The 26,284-nt window shown below is 37.1% G+C and overlaps 1 protein-coding gene across 1 annotated transcript in view; it reads right to left on the minus strand.

Moving 5' to 3' along the window:
* ARHGAP15 (Rho GTPase activating protein 15) overlaps nt 1-26,284 on the minus strand; it is a 601,639-nt gene that overhangs the window by 485,687 nt on the left and 89,668 nt on the right. The window contains exons 4-5 of the mRNA XM_025856481.2: nt 24,558-24,619; nt 13,934-14,021 (exon numbers count right to left, since the gene is read on the minus strand). Coding sequence (XP_025712266.1) covers nt 13,934-14,021; nt 24,558-24,619 — 150 coding nt within the window. The remainder of the gene's footprint in view (nt 1-13,933; nt 14,022-24,557; nt 24,620-26,284) is intronic.

Below are 26,284 nucleotides of genomic sequence, written 5' to 3' on the forward strand. Positions count from 1 at the left end.
CAGAATTAAAACACAATATTCCCATTCATATTGATCTTTAATAGGAAATGAACTTATGTCACAATCAAAGCAAATGATAGAGTTTGGGATCAATTCAGAAGTATACCGGAAAAAGTTAAATTGATTTGAGTAAAATTCAGTAAATAAATATATCAGCTTCAAGAAGAGAAAACTAAGATATATTGATAGAGGAGTATATAAAGATGATCCTGCTCAGTAGTTCATTATTACAAAGCTAAAGCAGAAAGACCTAGGCTTGAAGAACAATGCTAAGAACTCAGATTTATTAGAAAGAAAAATTTTCAGAATTTAAACATTGTTAAACACTGGAAGAAGTTTTTCAGAAAAGTTGTCAAATTTATTTGGAAGACAGTCAAGATTTTATTCAAGAAGGCTGAAATTAAAGAATCCTTTAATAGAAAACATATTTCTGATTCTACAGCTATAAAACACAAGAAAAAGTCTGCTAATGAACTACATGATGCCAATGGATCATATTGTACATCATTATAAAAATATACTTTTTAAAAATTGACTAAATTTGGATTTAAATCTAAGAGTGTACTTATCATATCTCTTCTGAGGTAAACTTAAAATACAAATGACTGATTTTTTAAATATTTAAATAGAATTATTTAAAAGTTACTGCTTCTGGACAATAAAATATAAAAACCTTTTTGTTGGGGCAATGTGAAGTCATTAAAAATTCATCCTGGGTTTTGTCCACTTCTGATTTTTATTATTCTTTTAGTTTATCTTTACTACTCCCCAGTAATAGCTGACAGGGTATCCTTTCTGTCTTTTTCTCTGACTTAGATTAAACCTTTGGGATTATGTTTTCCATTTTTTATGGGAAATTTGGGGCCCTTTAATGCACATTAAGAAAATATCAAAGGCCAGCTGTTCTTTTGCTTGATGGCATTTTCCGTGAGGAAGACTGGGCATGTGTGTAGGCAACAAATCACTGGACCACTCATTATCCTACCCTTATCACTAGATGGGGTTACAAAAAAACAAAACAAGACTCAGATGTTATGAAACAGGTTATTAGCTAACATTTTTTATTTTGGATTAATTGCTATTCCAGGATATAAACTCAGATTGTCCTTATCAGTTTGAAACATGAAACACAAAATCTGTTTAGAGGAATTAAGTTTTATCACATAACTGGTTTTGATTCTGGCAAATCATTCATGGAGGAGGATAAAACTCACTTATAAATTCTCATTTGGGCAAAATGATTTAGGAAAGAGTGCCTCATGGATACCTGATCTTATTAATGTCTAAACTATGGCTGCTGTCAGCATAGAAGACGAGACTTGGATTGTAAGATGTGGGTTTTATGTATATGAATATAAATGATGTTAATAATAACTGAAATTGTTTCTACAGTGAAATTTCTCAGTATATACAAGACCAAATCAAACCAGATTTTCAGAAAAGCAAATCTTTGTTGGTGACTTTGGGCACTAGAATGTTGTATGTTTGAGTTTTTTGTTTGTTTTTTGAGGAAAAAGTATGCTCTCCTTTTCAAGAAATGAGCAGATATATTGCATTTAGTTCTGAATCCAAACCTTGCCAGAATAAATACAATAGTTTCTATTTAGTCTATTTTTGTTGTTTGATGATACTGTCTTCCATTTGCATTACATAAAAAGCTATTTAATTTTGCAAGGTGACTAGCTTGGACACATTTTTGGGTCCTCAGGTGCTCCCTCAGAGTCCTTACCTAGACCCTATCCCATCAATCTACCTCGGCTATCCCTGCAGATAACCAGCCTTCTTGAACCCATCTGGTCCCACTTCCTGAGGATGGCCAGTCCCCTTTCTGGAATTCGAGGCCCTCTCTCCTGGCTGCCAGAGTGCAGACAAGCGTTTGGCTCTTCATCCACTTCCAGTTTTGTATAAAATGCCACTTTACAGGGTATAGGATCTGGCTTTCTGAATAGTCATCCAAAGGTGTGCCCAGGGTTCATAGGATACGGGCAGTGAAGACTCTGGGTGGTGAACTTTAGCCAAAAGGGAGCAGGAAATGGGAAGAAACATAGCAGGTAAATTCCTTCTCCTCCAACCCTTCTTCCCTCCCACACACTGCCTCATGCTTTCTCCAAACAGCCTACCCACCGCTTCTTTCTAAGTCAAGTGCTACAGCTGCCCAGTGATTCTCTGTGTCTCTTTGAGGTTCGCTGGAGAGTAGCAGCCTGCTTGATGACACAGCTCCTCCACTATTTCCCCATCATTTCCTCCCTCGCTTCCTTTGTGACTCACTCTTAAATCATGGATTCATGCCTTCCAATAAAAGGATGGGCACTGAATTCGGGCCTTGTTCTCTGGAGAATCAGGTCTGAGATCATTGATCCTTGTGGCAGAGATGAATAGTGCTACACCAAAATGTGTGTTGTCACAGGGAAGGAGCTCACCAGCCAGGGACTCCATCTTTTCCCAGCCCTCTTTGCATCAACATGTGGCCACATTACCCACTGTCATCACTGGAATGGGAGCAAGAACGATGTGAGGCACTTACGGGCTTACGGCTTTAAAGAGCACGCAGACCTTCTCATGTTCTCTCTACCTTTTCTTCATCAGCCACTAGGAGTTTGCAGAACCAAAAGATGAGAGAAGCACCATATAGAAGAAAACTGACCAGGGATACCTGTTTTGGACTGTGGTATGAGTAAGAAATGAGGTTCTGCAGAAATTTTGGATTGTATTTGGACAGCAAAGAAGTGTTCCCCTACCTGAAGTCTTTATATTAGGAAAAATGGGGACAATAAAAACAAACTGAGGGTTCTAGAGGGGAGGGGGGTGGGGGATGGGTTAGCCTGGTGATGGGTATTAAAGAGGGCACATTCTGCATGGAGCACTGGGTGTTATGCACAAACGATGAATCATGGAACACTACATCAAAAACTAATGATGTAATGTATGGTGATTAACATAACAATAAAAATTAAAAATGCAAAAAAAAGAAGGACATTTATAAAAAAAAAGAAAAATGGAGACAAGGATTTTAAGTACACTGCCATTAAGTGGCAATCTGGACATCTGAATCCAATTCTGTTGGCTTCCAGTGATTTTTCTCTTAGCCACTGTACTCTATTGCTCCATGTAGTAATAACAACAATAATAATAAATACAATTAATATTTATCATTGCTATGTGCCAGGCATGCTATATCAGTTTTCTCACATAATTCACAATAACTATTTGAGGTAGGTACTCCTATTAACCTCACATTGCAGGTGAAATATCCAAGGATTATAGGAATAAATAAAATGTGAACCTGATGGGGCACCTGGGTGGCTCAGTCAGTCAAGCGTCTGCCTTCAGCTCAGGTTATGATCCCAGCGTCCTGGGATCAAGCCCCGCATTGGGCTCCCTGCTCAGTGGGGAGTCTGCTTCTCCCTCTGCCCCTCTCCCTGGTCCTGCTCTCTCTCTCCCTCTCTCTCTCAAATAAAAAAAATAAAAATTCTTAAAAGAAAATAAAATGTGAACCTGGGATTCTCAACCCAGGTGGTCTAATTTATTCCACCTGATACAGTATACTGCATCCCAGAGCATTTCAACTCAGTAGCGAACTGTTAAGAAAGACCAAATACATAACATTCATTTAACCTCAAAATGCACTGTGGAGTAAAAGTCTATTTTATCTTAGAGAAATGCAAACTCTAAATCAGATGCATTACATTGACCAAAATGATAAACCACAGAGAGTCAAACTTCATAATTAAAATAGTTTTCTGAGAGAGCCTAAGGTGAGGTTTATTGGACAGTAAGCTATTATCCATTTATAAAGCATCCTATCAATTTCATAGATTTTTGTGGTTATTAAAAATTATGTAAGATACAGAATTTATTGCGGTTAATGGCTAAATCTTGAGAGAATTATAACCAGAGAACATGGCTTCATTTATAGTAATATTGATCACTTGATTTCATTTTTTTCCTTACAATGTTTATGCTAATAAAACACTAGAATTCAATTTCTTTTCTTTCTCTCTCTCTTTCTTTCTTTCTTGCTTGCTTGCTTGCTTGCTTGCTTTCTTTTCATCTCTACCCATCATCCTCCAGATTTTGGAGTATCATTTTTCTCTAATTTTTAAAGGTCTGATGAGGCCATATGATAGTGTAGTCTGTGATTATACTAGAAACTGCCCCGATGTTAACAATCCTGACTTTGCCAGAGCACTATCATTAGGAGAATTAAAATATTAAGCAGAAATTTAAGATGCCTTCATTAGACTAAGTTTGGTAGATCTATTGTTTGCCCCCCAATGCTTATGATCTTTTTGAGCAGGGATCCAAATAAGGGCTCAATACTCACTTTACAAAGATAAAATAATTCCATATTCATTTTGCACAGAATACTCAATAATTCATGAATAGCTTTCTGATTGAAACTATTTTCATCTTTTTTGCTAAATCACATCATTTTACTCCCATAAATAAGTCCATTTTGTTATTAAAGCCATGCTACAGTAAATGAGCATTAGATGTATTACATTATTTAATTAATGCTTGTGTTCATTATTTATACTGGAAGTAAACAATATTAAAAAAGTAAACAAATTATTTTAAAGTGGCCCTTTATATTACTCTTTTTTTTTTTTTTTGCTTTCAAGGTTATGACTGAATGAGTGGTTTGAAAAAGTTAATAGTTTATTAAATGCCTTGGAAAATTTTCTGTCATTAAGAGTAAAATATGCCAGTGTTTGCTTCTGAATAAAAATGATCAGTACAGTGTAAAGAGAAAAAAATAAAAGTAGCCCCCCCCGCCAAAAAAAATTACACACGCCATGAACATGTAGGCTCCATACTGAACATATTGGTTTTAGAACCATAAAATTTTAGGGGAGGAATATTGCCTAAAATGTTTATAATGCTTTCAAATTTATGTCAGGCTAGGTTTATGTTAACTAGGATTTGTGAGCATTGTGGGATAAATATACCAGAAACAGCTGACTGATGAGAATAAGTTCCACTTGGTCTGAATTTTGATGGATGTGGAGACAAGAAAAATTTCTTAAACCACAAAAAAACTTTTACATTGTGTTTATTTTAGTAGGTATGCTACCAAACATATATTCTGGAATCACATAAAAATAAGCCCAGGTTTGCTACTGGTGTTCACTAATGTGCTGATATACCCATGTTCTTGGGCTAGGATATTTATAGTTCTCTCAGACAAACTGCCCCTCTTGCTTTCTTTGCACTAGGACTTCTTTAGAGAGGACCATACGGTGAATTGTCAAGGACATATGAGAATATTAAAGTATTTTCTCAGTGAGATGACCTGTGATTCACTAAGTGCATTGGGCCATACTGATGACAACTTAGCCGTTTTGCCATTTTCCTTGTCAATAAGAGCACAGGCCTTATGGCTCTCCTCTGTTTCACCAGATTTTTATTTTTATCTTTTTTTATTTTATTATGTTATATTAATCACCATACATTACATCATTAGTTTTTGATGTAGTGTTTCATGATTCATTGTTTGCGTATAACACCCAGTGCTCCATGCAGTACGTGCCCTCTTTAATACCCATCACCAGGCTAATCCGTCCCCCCCCCCCCCCCCCCCCAGAACCCCCCGTTTGTTTCTCAGCGTCCATAGTCTTTCATAGTTCGTCTCCCCCTCCAATTTCCTCCCCTTCATTTTTCCCTTCCTACTACCTTCTTTTTTTTATCACCAGATTTTTAGAATATGTCTTTCAAATCATTTAAAAAGTCCTTTCTTCTTTGTGTTAAAAGTAGAAAATATATATATATATATCTTACTTACTCAAACCTGTCTCTGAAAACTCCGAATTGCTTTATTTATTTATTTGTTTGTTTATTTATCAGAGAGAGAGAGAGCAAGCAGGGGGAGCGGCAGGCAGAGGGAGAAGCAAGGAGCCCGATGCGGGACTCAACCTCAGGACCCTGGAATCATGACCTGAGCCAAAAGCAGATGCTTAACTGACTGAGCCACTCAAGCATCCCTGAATCTGCCTTAATTTAAGGATAGTTAGTATTGGTTGCAAAGGGCTCCAGGGTGCTTACAGAATGAAATTATCTCTGTTCACAATCCTCTTCAAGGTCTTTCCTAAACTGGTTCCACATGGGCTTTCCAACCAAACTGGAGTACTTTCTGTTCCTCAACTTATCTTGAGGCAATCTTTCACTTGTAGGTGCATCCAGGCAATTCGTAGAAGAAATGCAAAATAGTCTGGATGAAGGCACATCTACCCTAGGCCTTCGGGAACTTCCAAGAATCATTTTCAAGAACAATGATTAGCACATAGTGCATGGGGCAAGGCAAAATTTCAATTCATATCTGTATAATAAATACAAGACTTAATTTCCTACATTTTATCATTGGTTACTCCCTTATTTCTACATAAAATGTCCTTTTCAACCCATTTCTGCCTCGAAATCCTATTCATCCTTCAAAAACATGCTCACCTGTCACTTCCTTGACAGATACATTTAGAATCTTTTCCAGTTGGAAGCAATCTCTCTTTTCTGAGTTACTATAAAACTAACTCATGCCTCTGTTCAGCCATTTTGGAGCAACTATCAATGTCCACCTTTCTCACTACAATTCCTTGATTTGTGGGCATACTTCCTATTTGTTTCTAGACCCCCAAGGGAAAGATCTGAGTCTGATTCATTTTTGCATGTTTCATAATACCTAGCATAGTGGCTTAAACATCAAGGATACTCAGTGATTTTGCGCAATGAACAAATGGAGAAATATATTGGTTGAGCATCACTTGGAAAAAGAGTTGAGCATATATAGGTTGAGCATATATAGTTGAGCATCACTTGGAAAAAGAGTTTCCCTGGGAGAGGATTACCTGTAGCTAGATCTATGGTTCCCCACCATATTTTATATTATATATATAATCTCTTTAGTCACATATTATTATAGTAAACCTACATATGATTCTGTCTCCTCTATCAGAAGATAAGCACCTTAAGAGCAGGGATCATACAGTATTCATCTGATATCTCTAGGGTTTAAAAACACATTGTGTGATACCTGTTAGGAGTTGTTAATTCTTTGTAGAATAAATGAATGAGTGCTCTAAATTACAAAGCTTCCCTCCCATAAGGCAAACTATCATTTTTTTTTTAATCAAGAATGCATATTTGTCACATCCCATGCCTAGAGTCAGGTTCCAGTCCATATCAAGCGGAAGCTCTAAAATCACAAAGCACAGCAGGTACCGAGGAGGCAGATTGTACTTGAAGTGCTGGAGCTGATTGAACTACCTCACTGACACTAAAATAGACAAGTGTACCTGAGACATGCAAGGGGTGTGAGTGCAGACCTCAGATCAAAAACCAAACTGACAGCTCTTGTTTCTTTGGGACTTTTTTAAACAGGTAAAGCAAATATAATATAGATGCCTTTTGAGGCAAAACTTTTTTCTCTTGGAGTAAATAAGATGAAGCCATGATCTTGGAAGAATCAACTTCCTCTCTTGCCTTTTTCCATGATAGGCTTTGTCCTTTGAAGACATGTAACACTTGGGTCATACTTCTGTTCAGTATGTATTTATTAACAAGAACAGCTATGATAGATTATTCTAAGGTGAAGATAGCTGGAGAATACCGGCACGCCTTCTTAAAGATTTGCCCCTGGTAGCAAATTCCAGTCCTTGATACTCTTCTCAAGGTTTTTTTTCTTTTTTTTTAATCTTATCTTCCAACCAAACTAAAAAAAAAACAAACAAAAAACCCCCTCATTTCTCTTTTTAGCACACAGACCTTGCCCATTCTCAGTTTCATGTCATCGTTCATATTTTTTAATTCACTGGAATTCCCTGCCCACAAATTTCCACATATTGAAATTATAACCATCCTTCAAGGCCCAATTCAAATCTTTCACAGATGTGAGCTCTCCCTCCTTTAAATCTCAGAAAAACTCTTTTATGTTTCTTATTTCATCTCACCCTATTTTTTGGCAAAGATGTTATAAAGCAAAGACTATATCTTGATTATATCTCTATGCCTTATATGTAGCCCTAATGAGCAAGCTGTTCATTGTAGGATTTCAATACATATTCTTATGAAGTCTTTTCCTACCAAGGCTTATATAAATAGCACAAACTTGATTAACCAAATGCATATTTAAATGAAAGTGAGGTAGATTGTAAATGAGAAACTATGCTATTTAGACCAATTCTCCACTGAAAACAATGAAAAATGCTGGATAAAATATTTCTTTTTAAAATTACCTTAAAAATATCAAAAGCCCATAAGATAGTGGGAGCTGCTAGGGTAAATATTTTTGGGAAATGGGAATCTGAACCCAGAGAGGAAAGCTGAATATCAAATCAACACAACTGCTCTTTGCCTGAGGGCATTTGTTTATACTATACATTTGAACTTTGTTCAACTGACTTCACAGAATAATGGAAAAGGTGCTGCCTGAGGTCTTATGAAAGAATAAAGGAGAACCAATATTAAACTTGTTCTCTTTCTCTAACTCAAGGGATTATAAAGAAAACTGCCTTTGTAGATGAGAAAGAGAAGAAAAAAAAAAAGAAGACTGAAGAATAATTCTGTCCCTGAGAAGTTGTATGCTCTCCTATTATGTATATACAGTTTGAGAGTTTTAAACTGTTAATTTAGATTGAGCTAATCAATCACCAGGAGTGTCCCAGACACTTTGAGAAAAATGCAAAATAATCTGGAGTAGAACACATTTATCCCAGGACCAAATGATTAGCACACAGTCAAAAATAACCAGACACACAAGGAAACAAAGCAGCAGAAACAGACTGATGCAGACTTCAGATGTTATGTCACAAGACAAAAATATAAAACACCCATGGGCTTCTAATTTTAATGAAATAAAAGGGAGTCTGGAAAATATCTGCAGAAGACAACTATCACAAATGACATAGTAAATAAACAAAAACTTCTAGAAATGAAAATCACAATAATTGAAATAAAGATGTTTATCACAAAGGGAGATTGAATTAAAGAATGGAAGATAAACCAAGAGAAATGGTTTGGAATGCAGTTCAGAAAGACAAAAAAGATTTTAAAAAGAATGTAAAATGTGGAGAATAGATTAACAAGACAACGTAGGTTTAACCAGAGACTTAAAAAAAAGATAAGAGAAAATTTAAAAGAAGCTTCATTTGAGAAGATAATAGCAAAATAATAAGATAATAATAAGATAATTTCTAAAATACTTAAGTGACAGTTATAAACAATTTCAAGGCAACAGTCCAGGTAGGAAGAATGAAACTGTGGAAAAACAAAGGTAATGATAAATATATTATGAGCAGCCAGATAACAGCAGTTAAACTAAGGTAACTTCTTGATCACAACAATAGATGACAGAAAATAGTGGAATAACATTTTTGATGTGCTGAAAGAAAGCAACTGCCAACTCAAAATTCTATATCCAGAGAGAATATATATATATTTCCAGAATGAGGGAGAAATAGAGACATTTGAAACAAGCAGACACTGAGATATGTTGTTACTGTAAGACCTTTACTACAGGAATTTCTCAGAATATACTTCCAACAAAAGAAAAAGACCTTCCTAGAAAATGAAGGAAGAAGTAAATGGCAAAGAACATGGCAAATATTAAACCAACACTGACTCTACAAAAAAAAAAAAAAAAAAAAAATACTGTCTGGTGGTGTTGAAAAGAAAGAATTAAAATATCAGACAACAATAGCATCTATGCTGGGAAGAGGGTACATGGATTAAAAATACTCTAAGGTGGGGCGCCTGGGTGGCTCAGTCATTAAGCGTCTGCCTTCGGCTCAGGTCATGATCCCAGGGTCCTGGGATCGAGCCCCGCATTGGGCTCCCTGCTCTGCGGGAAGCCTGCTTCTCCCTCTCCCACTCCCCCTGCTTGTGTTCCCTCTCTCCCTGTGTCTCTCTCTGTCAAATAAATAAAATCTTTAAAAAAAATATTCTAAGGTAATATTTTGGAAGAGGGTAAAAGATTTGATTAGCTTTAGGCTTTGATAAGTATCAATGCTATAATCCTAAACAAGCCACTAACAAAATAGAAACAAAAGGCATCACTTAAACCAGTGCAAAAAAAATATGGAAGAAAAAAATGAAAAGAAAAAGCATATTTAGAGAAAGAGGCAAGAAACAAAAGAAGCATACACTGTGTTTCAATTTATATAAATTCAAAACCAGAGAAAGTAAACTACATTTCTTAAGGGCTATAGATACAGGTGGGAAAATCATGAAAGGTTATAAAATAATAACTAAAATGCATTGAACTCTGTGGCAAGGGAAGAAGCTGGATGACATAGGGACAAACGGCAGGGGGTGAGGCTTCTAGAGGGCTGACAGAGTCTTGACTTGGGCGGTGGTTATATAGGAGTTTGATTAATAACTTTTAAAATATACATATCTATTATACATTTTACTAAAAATGGTTTCTGCACTATTTTCCAATGACAATATTTTCAACATTTAAAGTAAGTTACAAATCAAAATATGTAAAAAACGATGAGAATATGAGCATCACCTTTTCCTTCATAATCCAGGAAATCCAGTAGTGACACCACTGGTTTTCAAATGCTCCTTTACGCAGGAGGACCGGCCAGTCTAGACCAAACTTTCTCTGTTCCAAGGTGAAGTGAACAAAATAGAAACAATGTATATAGACATAGAAGGGTATAGTTTCCCATTTTGGTAAAGACTACTGCATTGCATTCTGAGGTTTTATCCTATCTAGATGTGGGACTGGGATATTTTATGATGCCCTTTCTGTTAGAAAGTGACAGTGGTAGTAAGTGGTAGGTTACTCTGAAATGTCCTCACTAAAAACAAACAAACAAAACAGAATGAGTCAGTCCTCTTTTTCCTTGAATAGGAGGTCACTGAGGACCCAAAGCCTATGAACCTCTAATTTACACACACCGGTGAAATGATTCTGTGTCTAGTTCCAGGAGGGGGCTGCTTTTGATAGAAATCTGACGTGGCTGAAAATCGAAAGAATTTCAGTGAGAAGGAAAGATAGTCAAACATGGAATGTGGGATCAGGCCGTATTAAATGTGAACGTCACAGGGTAAGGGCCAGTGGAAGAGGATGAGGGCCCCAGGAAAATGTATATGGTCATGAAAGAGATACATCTAGAGCCCCAGATGGAGCGATGGCTTCCCTTTCAGAATTATTCAGTGCTTAGACCCAACATTTATGCTGCCTATGGATACACAGTTCTCTTTTTGGAGACCATATATGCTGGTGTTCCTTGAATCAATGTATTTTCTCTTCTACACATGTCTGTATCAGTTCAAGTGCAAAACTAATATGCTGTAAAAATAATTATAATTCTATTATGCCCTGTATTACATGCTATAGAATATATTTATATATTTTGATAGAGTATATTAGACTATAATAATTAACTTATTGCTATTACTTTTTTTTTCTTTTATTAACTAATTTCATTCTCGATTGATTCTCTGGGCAGATATCAGTATCCCCATTTTACAGATGAGGATTCTGAAGCTCAAAGTAGTTGAATAACTTTGTCAGCTCCTAAACAGCAAAACTGGAATGAAGTGCCCTGTGGTTGAACTTCAAAGCCCTGCTCCTAGCTACTTTGCTGCTTTGTCTTACCACCACATTAACATTCAAAGATCATTCCTATAAAGATTAAAATGCCATTTACTCTTTAAACCACATTCTGTACTACTCAGTCAGTTTCTACTGACCCCTTGGAGGAAAGGACAGACTTTTTCCCAGAAGCACAATGAACAATACCAGGACATGTGTAAGGGGGTGCAAGGGAAATTCAGAAACTTGAGCATAAATCTCTTTCAAAATAAAACCACAGCATCTTTAATCAAGGCCTGGCAATCATCGTATCGTTTCTCTGAGACTGGAATTGGTAAATGTGGGCTATCCCACTAGGCCTTTAATACTTGGTTAGAAATGTATCCAAGAAGTTGACTAGCACGACAATTCATGCAGTACAAACATGAATCTGTAATTCTCTTCCCCATTACCGCAAAACACAGTTAGTTCCTGCCCTGAATTCACTTTGAAGATGAGTGCCTGGGAGAAACCATAAGAGCATTGAAAATGGGGCCAGAAGTAATAAATGGGGACTGCCAAAAAACGTTAACGAATTTCTTCTAGAAGTAAAATCTATTGTCAATTTACAAATCTGAAGGTTGAACTGGAGGCAGGCAATTAGTGAGCTGTCTTGAAAGGTTTGCCTACAATCTAAAAAAGAGTTTTCTTTCACTTGTATAAAATTAAACAGCTGATAATTGTGTCTCTGGGTCCTGGGACGAGGAGATTAAAATAATAAAATAAAAATAAAGTGAATGCTTTAATTTGGAATCTAATCTCTCCCATTCTCCCAGAACATTCACACAAACGCTGCTCCAGTGGAATTCTTCTCACCCAGCAGGAGGAAGATCATCTTCTCAGCAGCCAAACTTGCCGGGCAAGCGACTTTTCCTCCTTTTCCTGACTCCCCCTTTAGAACTCATTCAAAGGGAAGACAAAGGACCCGTGAGTGGATGGGAGTTGTTTTGTGCCTAGCCCTTAGGGGTACTTTATTTTTCTTAAAAAGATTATCTCAACCTTACTGTAGCCCCCAAATAAAAACAAAACAAAAGGCTAGAACAAATTTCTAAGGCAGTTTAAATTAAAAATACAAAGGATTGAGATGTATTTTTAATTTATTTATAATTAGTTTATGGATTGGACCGCACGGAGACTCCAAAATCAGCAAGCCACTTGGGGATAAAGACTATTGCAATTATCAGGAACAAGCCAAATGCTACCTTTTGTTCTTCTATTTGAAAACAAACAAACAAACATCTCCTAGCAAATGATTTTCTATTTCCTATTTAAAGAGGATTACATAGCAAACTCGACTAGTGGCTGGAAAGCAAAGAACTTGCCACCGTTTTATTACCTGCCAAATACAAATTAGTTCATTGTGGTTAACTCCTGCCAGGAGACCCCCTTCCCTGCCGCCCATCAGGCCGATGGGGTATGGCAGGTTGGTTCCTGCCCGGCGTCCTTCCTAATCAGGAGGCTGTCAGACATGCTGCCTGCCCACTGTCTCCTTCATGGTGTGGCAGCTCTGGAGCTCAAGGCAGCAAGGTTTTGAGCTCCAATTGCCCCAGTAACTACCTCAGAATTGCTCCTACTTAATGTCACTGTCAAATCTCTGTGGGCATATGTGAGGCCCTCCTCCAGGTACAACAGAGAAACCCTACAAATTTCACTTTATGTAATAACTACAGGATACAGAAATTGTATTAGCTCCATTAAACGGAGTCAGAAATACTCAGAAAGGTTAGCTGGATGTAGTGAATATCGCAGTTAGACTAAGATAGAAAATCACTTTGTTAACTTAGAGTGTTTCCTCATTGGTAACACCCTATATTGAGGTGCCATTTATAAACAGTTTATTATTATTTATTAATGTATGAAGCACTTTATACCATGCTAGATAACAACTTAAATTCATGTATTAAAGATGCACATACATGGTTTAATAGGATTTACGTCTTATAATATTCTTTAAAACAGCTTCCCATAGTCTCATCCGTTAAGCATTTATTACTAATGCATTTTATAACATACTTTATAATACGTTATTTGAGCAAGTAGCTGCATTTAGCGATCATTTCATAAATAAGAACAAAGCATTTATAAATGGCACCTTAATTTAAAGTGTTACCTTCACATTACTAGATAGCTGCTCACCATTCATCTCATTTTGTGATTATTCTCCAAATGCACCACTTAATAAAACAGACACTAAGTTCTATTTTCCCTTCATCTGATTAAAAGTTTATTGAGTCATTTCCTCCATCTGCTTTCAGTCATTGGTAGCTTGGAGGCTTTAGTGGGATTTCTGATGAAACCAAACTTTTAATTCAATAATATTTCTGTGAGGATGATAATCGTAGAAGCAGAACTACCTACCATGTTAGACAGAGCCTGCTGCTTAGATTCTTTGTAAAATTCAAGTTTTTGACTGGAAAGAACAATCCAGGAAGTAGACCAGTTTTTCCTTAGGAAAAGAAAAAAGGAAAAAAAAAAAAGCATTATCACTTGAAGAAATCATTCATAGATATTGTATCAGCAACATTTGGAAAGAGTAGAGACTGTATTTTTAACTAGTCTTCATAAAAGTCTTTTCTTTATTAGAATCTATAGGTGGTATGGAATTTGGGTAATAATAAAGACATTCTGTAATTTTTAAAAATCATGGCATTTATAATAAACATTTCTCATTTGGAGATCTTCACAAAATCTTTTTCAAGTACTAAAACTCCAATTTTTGTGTATCCATGTCCCCTACTTTAGAGGCTGTTTCCACGGCAGGCCAAAAATAGCATAGTAAAAACAGAAATCAGAACCCCTCCCTTCATTGTTACTTCTCTTCATTGTTTCAGTATATTTCAGAATCTGAAAAACTAACCAGCTAATGTCATTGCCTAATTCAAAAAAAAATTTTTTTTAGAGAGAGAGCGGAGGGGGAGGGAGAGAGAATCTTAAGCAGGCTCCATGCCCAGTGAGGAGCCCTACATGGGGCTCGATCTCACGACCCTGAGATCATGACCTGAGCCGAAATCAACAGTTGGCACTTAACCAACTGAGCCACCTAGGCAGCCCCAAAATATTTTTTTAATGTTGAATCTCACTAGAAATCAAAGAAATGCCAATGAAAACAGTGAAATGATTTTTCCCTCTTTGCCAATCAAATTGGCAGGAATTAGAAGGACTAATACCAAGGGTTACTGAAAGGGTGGAGAAATGGATTCTCCCATAGAATTTTGGTGGGAGAGTACATGAGTACATCTTCCTGGAGTGAATTTGGCAATATGCTTTTTTAAAAGAATCTTTTAAAACATGTTTGTTTTTTGACTAAACAAGTTCACTCCTATGAATTTGAGTTTATCCTAAAGTAGTCATCTCATAAGTTGTTAAGTCTGTGGGCACAAGAATGAAGCGCATCGTTATTTCTTAATTGTGCACCTATTAAAATATATCTTAAAAGATTAGTTGTATAAATTGCATAAACCCTATGCTATAAAAGAATACTGATACGGGAAGATTTTAATAAAGACCATAATACAATATGTAGTTTATTTAGTTCATTTGCTTAAGACTGTACCCACCCCACTCTGAGCCCCTTCTGATGATTAATTCTCATTCATCAGAAGTTCAAATATCATGTCCTAAAATGCCATCCATGACTTCCTTGCACAGCACTTACAATAAATGAAAAAATAATTTTTGTATATTTCACCTCTATCTTTCCCCATCCTAAAAAAAGCCTTGAAATGATCAAGAGCATTTCGTGCTTCCAAAAGTATTCCCAAGTGCCTAGCACAGAGGAGGCACTACATAACATATTAACTGAGTTGATGATTGAACTTCAGGCATGGGGAGAAAGAGCTGGGTATAACAATAGCTAAATCAGGTAATAAAATCACAACTTTTGATTCTCCTTTCTATTCCTTGGTTTTTATCAAATTTCCTGCATTGAACATGTATGACTTCAGCAGTTGTATGTGTATATTTGTGTTCCGAAGATGCCCTCTTGTAGATGGTAAAACACTAAGGAGATTAACGTACTTAAGTTTCTATCCATTATATCATATTGCTGCAGGTGGTTTTGGTTTAACACTCACTTCAAAACAACTGAATTCATCTTATAAAAGTGGTAGAAAAAAAAGTTTACAGAAACTTTATTCAGGTCAATAAAAACCTACACAAAAATATGTTTACAAGACCATTGAGGATCTCTGTGTAGTTATTTCCACTTGCTTCTTAGAATTTAGGGGTTCGAGGGAAGGGACAGTTTTGATTCAGCAAAGTTAATATTTACAACAAGATTAGATTGCTCTTACATGCCTGAAGCTTTCTTAACCATGCACTATTGTGCTAAAAAAAGCCCAACATGATAAACAGAAACAAAACAAACAATATGTATATTCCAACATGCAAATATGAACATTATGTTCTTGGACCCAATTGTCTTCAAATGAAGAGTCCCTTTTTCTGTCAAACAATGAAAAAGGTAGGAAAAACAGCAAATGACACAGAAAGCCACATAGACCTTTCCCCCCTTTCCCCCTAGAGCCCACTTCTCCTTTTAGGCACCAAGAGCAACAGAATGAATCAGAGTAGCCATAACCTTGTCTCTATGCAGGTCATAATATTAGCTGACCCCAGATAGGGAAAAGAAAAACATTGGAAGGACTGCTGGTCTACACTGGGCATCATTTATCTCTACCCCTTATTTTGACATTGTGTGATCAGGGAATATGGAACACCCTCGGACTGATGGAACACATATTTAACCTGCCTGTTATATTTCCCACTATATTTTTCATCTCCTGGCAGGGAGATACTATACCTTATTTGCTTCCAGTCTATAGCAAGCCCTGGATAAATGGTTCTGATTTGAATCTGTTTCAGATGTTGATCGTTTACAGAATGTGTTGGCATTACTCTTCCCTTCCCTAAACTTGGAGCTGGAACTGGTTAGAAATGAAGTTGCATGAAATTCAATTATCTCATGGTTCTTTGTTGGAACTTTGAACTGCTATGAAATGTTCCTTCGTAGGTGAGTGTGATGAACAAGTCAAAGAGGGTAAGAACTGCAGGTCTTGGAACCTTAGTAATATGAATTGCTCTGACACTTTACATGTAGTGCTATTTCATTTTGAATTTATAAATTACAGCATCTCTATGGTGTTAGAATAAAAGTGAAGATTTTTTCCAATTTGCTTGAAATAATTTTATTTCAAAAGGAAGAAGAAATACTGTTAACCTTTTAGATGCCCTACTTTCATTTCTGTTTTTTCTTTAAAAATAAAAATTAACATAAATTATTTTGAGTACCTACTAAAGTTTGATTGCCTACTGGAAGTTTAGCTCCACAAAAAAGATAATGAAGATACTAATATGTCCATTTACTAATACAGAAAATGAGGTTCACAGAGTTTAGGTAATTTACTTAAGGCCAGTTAGATTTAGAGTCTGACTCTGAAGGCTATAATCTGGTCACTAATTTATGCTGTCTTTTTTTTAAAGATTAAGCATTAGTATCTTGGCTCCGGAGATTGTCAATGTCAGATTTCACTATGGTTTTGGTTGAAATGCTCACATTATAAAAGCCAATGTGCATAGCCCATGACAAGGTAGAAGCCATGTAGTCTTCCTTATAAACTCTTTTACCTGATGCTAATTGAAAGGACAGAACAAAGGCCCACCACTTCCAAACTCTCCACTTCCCTTAGAAGTTGCACTGATTTAAAGGAGTCATGCAAAGGACCATTCAACTCCTCAGAAGAAGCTGGAAGCAGGGGGTGTGTTCCTAATGATGGTACCTCTGTCTCTTTCCAGCTGGGGAATTCTGGTCTGTGATGAGCAGACTCCTCTGCAGTCAGTGAAGATCATACAACCAGGAATCAAGGAGTCAAAAGCCTGTAGTCTAGGAGTGGCTGAGAATTCACTAATGGGAACAACTTTTAACCTATGACTTAAGCTAGAACCTGACTCTGTGAATGAGGTGCTCTGGGCATTTGACCATTCTCATTACAGTATCTGTCTGGTTCATTCCCCGTCTGATGGGTTTGGCTTGTGCTTCCTGTCGTTGTCAGGATACCACTGGAAGAGCTCCCTCACCTCGCTACTGTAACACAGGAGCTGCTTGGATGACACTGTCAGCTCTGGAAGGAGTTGTGAAAAGGGTCAGTTGGCAGTTTTGGGCCCTGACTTGAACCTTTAAGTCTTTCTCTCTGCAACCGAATCCTTATAGGTGACTATTGTCCAGTATATTGAAAGACAACTCAGGAAGCGAGTTACTCCTGCAAACTTTAAGGCCTTAGCCATAACAGGTAAGTCTCACGGTTTCTGATGAGAATTTTAAAATAGACCTTTCAAGGATGAAGCAGTTTTCAGAATGGAGAGAAAGTCCTTCTATTCCCCTATCTTCTCCAAAGAAATAGACATCATCCCTAACCTCTTGGAGCTTTTTTTACTTCTGAGAAAGTATCTGACATTTAGCAGGTGCTCATTAAAGGTTTTTGAGCAAAAGAATATATGGACTCTCAAATTTCAGAAGGGTCACACCTCTAGATTTTTCCTGCTCTGTGGTTACTGTTATTCACTAACAAGCACAACAAAAGCACGAATCTCCTGTATTTCTCTTCTCTGTTCCTTAGTTCCCTCGTGTTTTGATATGTCATTCCTAGTATTAAAACAAAAAAAAAACAACTATCTATTCCTTCTGGTTTAGTATATTTTCTTCTAATTTATAATTCTACTGACAATACCTGAGCTTTCTCCTGAGGTCTTTCTGACCTCTCAGACGTGTGTCAGTAAGATGAGCTCTTATGCATCCATTTGTCCCCACTCTGTGCTAGGGATTCCACTTGGTATTTTGGACATGTCAAGTAATTAAAACACAAAGCCAGTCACCGGTATCTGTTGAGCACCTACCACACAACAGTCACAAGTCTAGAACTATATAAAGGCAAATAAGAGAGACCTCATGGAGTTTCCCTTTAACTCAGGGGGACACACGCAATGAACATGGAAACACATGGTGCTGGGAGGTGGGTGATACCTCATATTACAGATGAGCAAACCGAAGCTCTGTGAGTCTACATCCTACCCAAGGGCATAGAACTCATAAATATGGGAGTCAAGCCAAGTCTCTCGGACCCTGAAGACCACATTCACTCCACTGTATCAGTTATCTCCAGAGCAGGTGGCATGCAGCTCTCCCTGAATCATTTTGAGCATGTCTACGCAGAGCCTCAGTGTAGGCTCTGAGAAAGGAAGATAAAGAACTTTTGTCAAACAAGCCCTTAAAAGTCTTTCTCCTTGGAGCCTGACTTGGGATGTTGCAGGCCCTTTCTTCCCTACCTTCCCATGATGGCTAGCAGGTAAATTTGTCCATTGATGGGGGCCAATTAATGCCTCACCAACTCATCATCTAAGCAGTACGGACATTTTTTTCTATTTTTCCACACAGAGGAAAATAAAACACCAACTATTGGATAGATGTAGGGCTGAGGAAGACACAGAGCTCAGGAAATATTCAACCTCAGTAAGTCAGAGGTGTTAGGAATAGGTGGACAGTCTCCCCACAAATTTAGGATAACAGTCAGGTGAGGTATTGATATTGATACTAGTGATTCAATGCAGGAAACAGATTGCCGCTCAAGAAATGCAAGTATTTATTTTATTTTTCTTTTGACAAAAAAAAAAAAATCACGCTGACGGTGGGAAAAGGTGCTTACTACAGTTAGAAGGGGGAAGAATTAAATTTGAATAACAACTATTTACATGTATGCAATTGGTGGGACATTTTATCCAAGTGAGACACTTCACAAAACTTTCCTAAAACAAATCCCTGGCTGTAGAGGTGGGAGGGGGGAAATCCCCCAAACCCAAAAAACAACACAGCCATCAGTCTGGCAGAAAACTCTTTGCATTCTACAGAATGGACACCGGGTGGCAGCACATAATAACAGCAACTTTGTAACGGCTTCTCTGAAGACAGCTTGATGGAAAATAGTTCTTAAAATATTCATTACCATTATAAGAATTTGTTAGCTTGAGCTCAGGTTTCACACATTCATTTGTTTTATATCCTACACCCACCTCTCCCATGGTTCCTTTAGGTAATGACGGGTGGCCATCCAAAAGTCAGAGGAAAATACATATGAGACAACTTCATAAATTTCAGACTTTCCTGGGCCACCTGCCTTTGTTATCTGACTTGATCACACTGGATTTGACATGATTCCCCTCAGTGGTGGGAGTGAAAGTGATTTACTCTAGAGGCCCTGACAGATTGCGCATAAAATCCCTTGGTCACTGTTAAGAGTTCTTACTCATTCTCAAACTGGTAGGTTGGGAAATTATTTCTTCTCTCTCATACTCTAAGTCTCTTGTAAATTGCCACTGCTAAAAGTGGGCCAAAGAGACATTGCAGTATAAATGCACACATCTCTGTCAGTATTGCAAGAAATGTAAAATCTTGATATATCCGAAGAGTTATCAGATGTTGGAAATTATAACAGAGCATATGAAGGAAATCCTAAAACTAAAACAAACCTTTACAACTTAACTTCTGTATTCTGTACTATCCAAATCTTCCCTCCCGTCCTCACTACTGAGCATAAAAGGAGAGAATGACAATTCAGCCTTGAAGAATTTACTGGGATCCGGAGCAGAAAGTGCTAAAGAAAAAGTAAGTTCACATTAGCAGGGTACTTTGGCATCATGTTCTAAGGAAGTCTCTTCTGAGGAACAACTGTTCAAAAAAAAAAAAGAAAAAAGAAAACAAATAAAAACAAAGGTCTCATAGTTCTGGGCTCTGGGATGAAAATGACCACTAGTAGAAATAAACACTGTACTACCTTCACTTCTTTTCCTCACATACCCCTTTTCTGCTCATCTTTTCACCCCCAAGTACTTTCCATGCCCCCAGAGGGACAGCTAGATGTGATCAGCTGTGCAGAGCCACCAGGGAGATGATGAAGGGGCAGGTATGAAGTGAAAGTGACAGGCATAGATGGAGACATAGTGTCCACACTGTCAGGTGCCTTTTGTAAAGGAAAGTATTGAAAATAGCTTTTCACTGGGGTCTCACAGAGTTTCAGAGAGACCTGGGCTGCTACTTAGTTTGGGGGATGGAAGTCCCCAAATGAAGGACTTCCTAAACTAAAACATGGAAAAGTAAAACATATTTTCAATGTTAACAATTAAAAAATTAAAGTTGAGTGCTGAATGTATTCAGCTTTCAATCCTGTCTGTGTATCATGTGGTAATTTATAGAACGCCATTTCAAGAGAAGGCTAAACTTACAGCCATTTATGAATGGAAGATATAGCCAATGAGTTCTCCTTCCTTTTACCCACTCTTGTTCATGTTCAGAGAGAGGTCAAACTTTTCTTAGAGAGAAAGAAAAATATATAAAAGAGGGAAGCTAAACAAAAAATCTGGTACTAACTATGTATACAGTAAGGTTCAGGAGAAAGGAGAGGTTAATACCAGTGATTAATTTTCTTCATTTGTAAAATTGAAAGTAAAATAATAATATAGCCTATCTTAGAGTATCATTTCAGTATTATGAAGCATTTAGCTAAACTTGACAGAGTAAGCATTTAGTAATACTGCTTATTAACTCAGTAAAATTTATAACAGATATAAAGTACCTTGATAAGTGGGCAAAAGGCAATCAAAAGGCATTTATATTAAAAATACAAACGATAGCAACTATGGTATACTATTTAATATTTACTAAATATTCAGTGGCATAAAAACTACACAATTTTTCAAGGTTATGATTAAACTGACCATTTTGTTACTAGCTACAAAAACATACCGACTCATTGGACAAAGCAATATGGCAATCCATAACATTAAAAAAAAAAGGTTATGTGATTTAATCAAGTATTTCAGGCTTAGCATTTATCTTAAAAAAATCAAAGAAACATTGACAAACAATAGGAGTTTTGCTGCAATTATAACTATTTTAGTATAAAGCTGGAATCAACTTAAAATTCAAATAAAAGAGAAGTATAAGAATGGTCTGGTATAGTACAGTGCCATCAACCTGACAGGATATTACATGTTATTAAACATGGTGACTACATCTACAGTGTTCAGTTTATAAAATGTTTATTAAAAAAACAATAAGGACTAAAATTATGGAACAAGATGGATCAAAGTTAAAGATTTTGGGTCATTGAGGGCTTTCATCAGCAAGGTAAATAGAGAGTGAGAGACTTGGAGGAGATATTTACAAAGTCCAAAGTTCACAAGGTTATGATTACCTTGATGATATTAGGAATTCTTTCAAAAATAAAGTGAGAAAACTAACAGAAAATAGTTGAAGTTGATACCTAGGCAATTCTCAGAATGCGAAACCTGACTAACTCTAAATGGATGAAGTGATGCTCAACTGAAATGCCAATGAGAGGAAGAAAAATAAATGTAACACTGTAGTAACATTATCTCGCCCATCGACTTGCAAAACTAAGAGTTACATAATGCTGGGTGACGAGATGATGGCAGGACAAGCTGCCTTGTCCTTTGCAGGAGTGTGAACTCATGCGCTCATCCAGGAGGAAGTCTGGCTGCAGCACTCAATGGCTTTATAAATGTGTGTGTCTTACCACCAAGCAATCCTTCACTCCTGGGTATATGCCCCGGAGACAATACCTAATGGGTGCGTAAGGAGACATATATGTGTGGCTTATTGCAATGTTGTTCAGGGGACGGAAGGGGTTAGGGACAATTTAGGGGTCCACTACTGAGAGATTAAGTAAAACGTGGTGTATGGACACAATGGCAAAATGGGCAGCAGTTGGAAGAAGTGAACTCATTTTAATATATAGATAGAGATCCATGTCCAAACACTAACACTGAATAAAAGTAATAAGAAACAGAAGGAAGTTTATAACACAAAAAGGCTTATGCAATTTAGGACACATTCACAAACTCACAACTATACACTATTTACTAGAATGCCACACATACAACCACATGCGTATATGGAGAGTGGATGTGATGAACATACATTCTACAGGGGATTGAAGTGAGAGTTGGAGACTGAGGATAAAATAAAACCAGCTAGGAGTCTTGCCTGGAATGATGATAATACAAAGCCAACACTGAGCAGTAAAATCAACTCAGTTCTGTGCACCTGATGTTAAAAAAAAAAACTAAAATGTATATAGCTTTAAATGAAAAAAGCTGAAAGAATGCATAGTTGTATGCAAACTGATTGAAATAACAATAAAACAGAGTTCAAGCTAATGTTTATATGAATTTAAACTAGAGCACAAAAATGATTTGCAAACTGATTAAAGTAACAACAAATGAAACAAATACAAAATGGTATACACGCTGATTGAAACTGTCCAAAAATGTATTCATGTGAGATAGTTGGGGAAAGGGCCTGGCTCTGCTCCTCTGTTTTTTCTTGACATCACCCTCCAGGAAAAAATTTTATAAGGATGGTTGACAGGCAAAACCGGGGCATCATCTTTATTTTCTGGAATTCCTCTCAGTATCTCCTCCTCTCCCATGTATGAGGCTTTCCTTTCAGCTCTCACCTCCTCTCCCCTACCAAGCCCCAGTGAAAGCTGAACTTAGACAAGTCCTCAGGTCTTTTTCTGTCCCTCTTTAGACTTTGTGAGCACGTAACTGGTAAGGTAAGAGAAGGTCTTCACTTGTTTATCTTGGGAAGAGTCGTTGCTGTACCCTCAGCACTACTCCCTTGGGCTGGCGTAATTGGGATTGGGGTCTAAGGAAAAGGAGTCAAAAAATCATCCTGGTGTCCTTTCAGAGTCCAACACTTTAAGCCAGATTCTCCACTGGGGTAGGGACCAGTCCGGTCTCTTAAAGCAGCCTTGCATTTGACCTTCTGTCCTATTCATGTCTCTCCTGGACCCGACGAGGAAATGTGGCTGCAGGGTTGCTATACAGAAGCAGTGTAGACGAGGGTTCAAGGCCCTGTTTACCATCCCACAATAAAACACAACGTAAGCCAAAAGTAGAGTGCGTTCTTTAAAATTGAAATAGCTCTTTTAAGCAGCAGAATTACGGATGATTGTTTTCTCCAGTTTTACTTCTTTTAAATAAATATATACATACTCCATTACAGGCAGCAAACAAAAGCATACTTCATGGTCTATTGTTGGCCAGAGTGTCATTCCAGTAATGAATTGCATTATACAATTAACAAGTGTCCCATTGTGTAGCTAATCAGTACATTCATCCTTTATGGTTTTAACTGTTAATAATACAGTCATAAGTGAATGACTTGTCTCCCGATTTGAGCACCTTCTACATATCTTTGTAGCTTACATATCACCTAGCACAAAGCTAAGTATATAATAGTACATATTCGAGAAATAGGAAACATTCTAAAATGGAAATGGTTATTTCTAAATATCCCATCCATAGAGAATGTCTAGCATCTTTCTCTACCTATCAACCTCATTTTTTCCTTCCATGTTTTTCTTGGTGCTGTTGCATGGGGAATTCTTATTTTCTTTTTCTACTTTCTCTGACTGACTCTGTGTTCATTTCACCTCAAATGCGGCAACGTTCAACTTTTTATCTGACAGAATAATTTTATTTTCCTTTTTTTCTCAAATGACTTTTATCTGAGCAGCAAATCTATTTCAAACCCCCCAATCTTCAAAAATGATGCTCCCAGTGTATTGTAGGGAGATTTTTATATACTGCAAAATGAGAGCACTCATCCTTTAATCTGTTAATCTCAAAAATCAAGGCCCATTATCTTATTTATTTGCATGCTTTTTTAAGATTTCAAGTTCCAGGAGGACAAGAAGCACCTCATTTAATATTATGTGCAACAATATAGAGTGTAGTGCTTTATTGGAAAACTGTAATTATAGTGAAAATAATGTTGATCATAGTGATAGCAGAGGGAAATATTCTAGTCTCGTACCATAGGGCCTTCCTTTCTAAACAGCAGTGACACAAATTGAGGAGATGGAGAACTATCATAGTTATGTAAAGGTGAATTAAGGAAGTTTATTACCTTAGTTTCTTTCCACCATCTGCAATTTTAGCTTTCTGAAGATAGCCTTCTTTCTCAACCATCTGCAAGAAGAATGCATATATTAAGACTGTGACAAACTCCTATGCATTATTATTTTGAATGAACCTATGCTTTCCAACAGTCATTGCAGTGATGGAAGTTTCCAGTCATAGAACTTCATTAATAATGCATATATAGCTTATGGGAAGTGCCTGCAAGATCATAGTCATTACAAGCCGTTAAATATCCAAAAGAAAGATTACAAAGAGTAACGTGAATGATTTGTTAGATGTTGATACACCTTTACTCACTTTTCCTTCTGGGCATTGAAGTCACTTGCTTACAAAACTGATTAAAAATGGCAAAACAAAAACAAATTTAATAATGCCTTCCTTAATTTTACTGATCATCCTTAGAAAAGTTCTTCCTTTTTTTTTTTTAAAGATTTTATTTATTTATTTGACAGAGAGAGAGACACAGCGAGAGAGGGAACACAAGCAGGTGGAGTGGGAGAGGGAGAAGCAGGCTTCCCACGGAGCAGGGAGCCCGATGTGGGGCTCGATCCCAGGACCCTAGGATCATGACCTGAGCCGAAGGCAGACACTTAACCACTGAGCCACCCAGCCACCCCTAGAAAAGTTCTTCCTTTTTACTTCTAATCCTCACTACCTCATGTATCTGCTGAGGCCAGAAAGTGGAAGGAATTCGGTGGAACCAAGTGTCTGAACCAGTTGAACCATGAAAGGCATTTAAAACAGTGACATTTCATGCATTTTGTTCAGTCACCAAGAAAACACTAGTAGCACTACTTTGTTATCTTCTTTCATAATGTGGGTTTGCTTCCTTTCCTATTTGTATTTATTGGCTTTCATTGTTAATACAACGTTAAGTTTCTTAAAGGAGATTCAATGATTTGTGATAACTTCACAGAGGTTTTTGTGTAGTACTAGGGTAAATAAACGTACAACGCAAATTGTGATGAGCTGACTCCCAGCAAAGTCTTCAATAGGCATTTTGATTTCTGGGTACCCTACTGCCACTTTCCCCTGTCTTTCCCACATACCCTCATCTCAAGTCCCTACCCTGTGTTCCATCTTTTCACTATAGATGAACTGCCCTCAACCTTCTCCCCTGTACTAAATGCTAAAAGCTTTTCAGAAGTTACCTAAGATCTTCGACAAAGCAGGAAAGAATGTCCAAAGGAAAGAAGACAGTCTCTTCAGCAAATGGTGTTGGGAAAATTGGACAGCCACATGCAGAAGAATGAAACTGGACCATTTCCTTACACCACACACAAAAATAGACTCAAAATTGTTGAAAGACCTAAATGTGAAACAGGAGTCCAACAAAATCCTAGAGGAGAACACAGGCAGCAACCTCTTCGACCTCAGCCACAGCAGCTTCTTCCCAGAAACATCGCCAAAGGCAAGGGAAGCAAGGGCAAAAATGAACTATTGGGACTTTATTGAGATAAGAAGCTTTTGCACAACAAAAGAAACAGTCAACAAAACCAAAAGACAACCGACAGAAAGGGAGAAGATATTTGCAAATGACATATCAGATAAAGGGCTAGTATCCAAAATCTATAAAGAACTGAATCAAACTCAATGTCCAAAGAACAAATGATCCAATCAAGAAATGGGCAGAAGACATGAACAGACATTCTTCCAAAGAAGACATCCAAATGACCAAAAGACACATGAAAAAGTGCTTCACATTCCTCGGTA

Source organism: Callorhinus ursinus, unplaced genomic scaffold (assembly GCF_003265705.2).
Source record: "Callorhinus ursinus isolate GAN/ISIS: 27379988/994484 unplaced genomic scaffold, GSC_fseal_2.0 scaffold2, whole genome shotgun sequence".
NCBI lineage: Eukaryota > Metazoa > Chordata > Mammalia > Carnivora > Otariidae > Callorhinus > Callorhinus ursinus.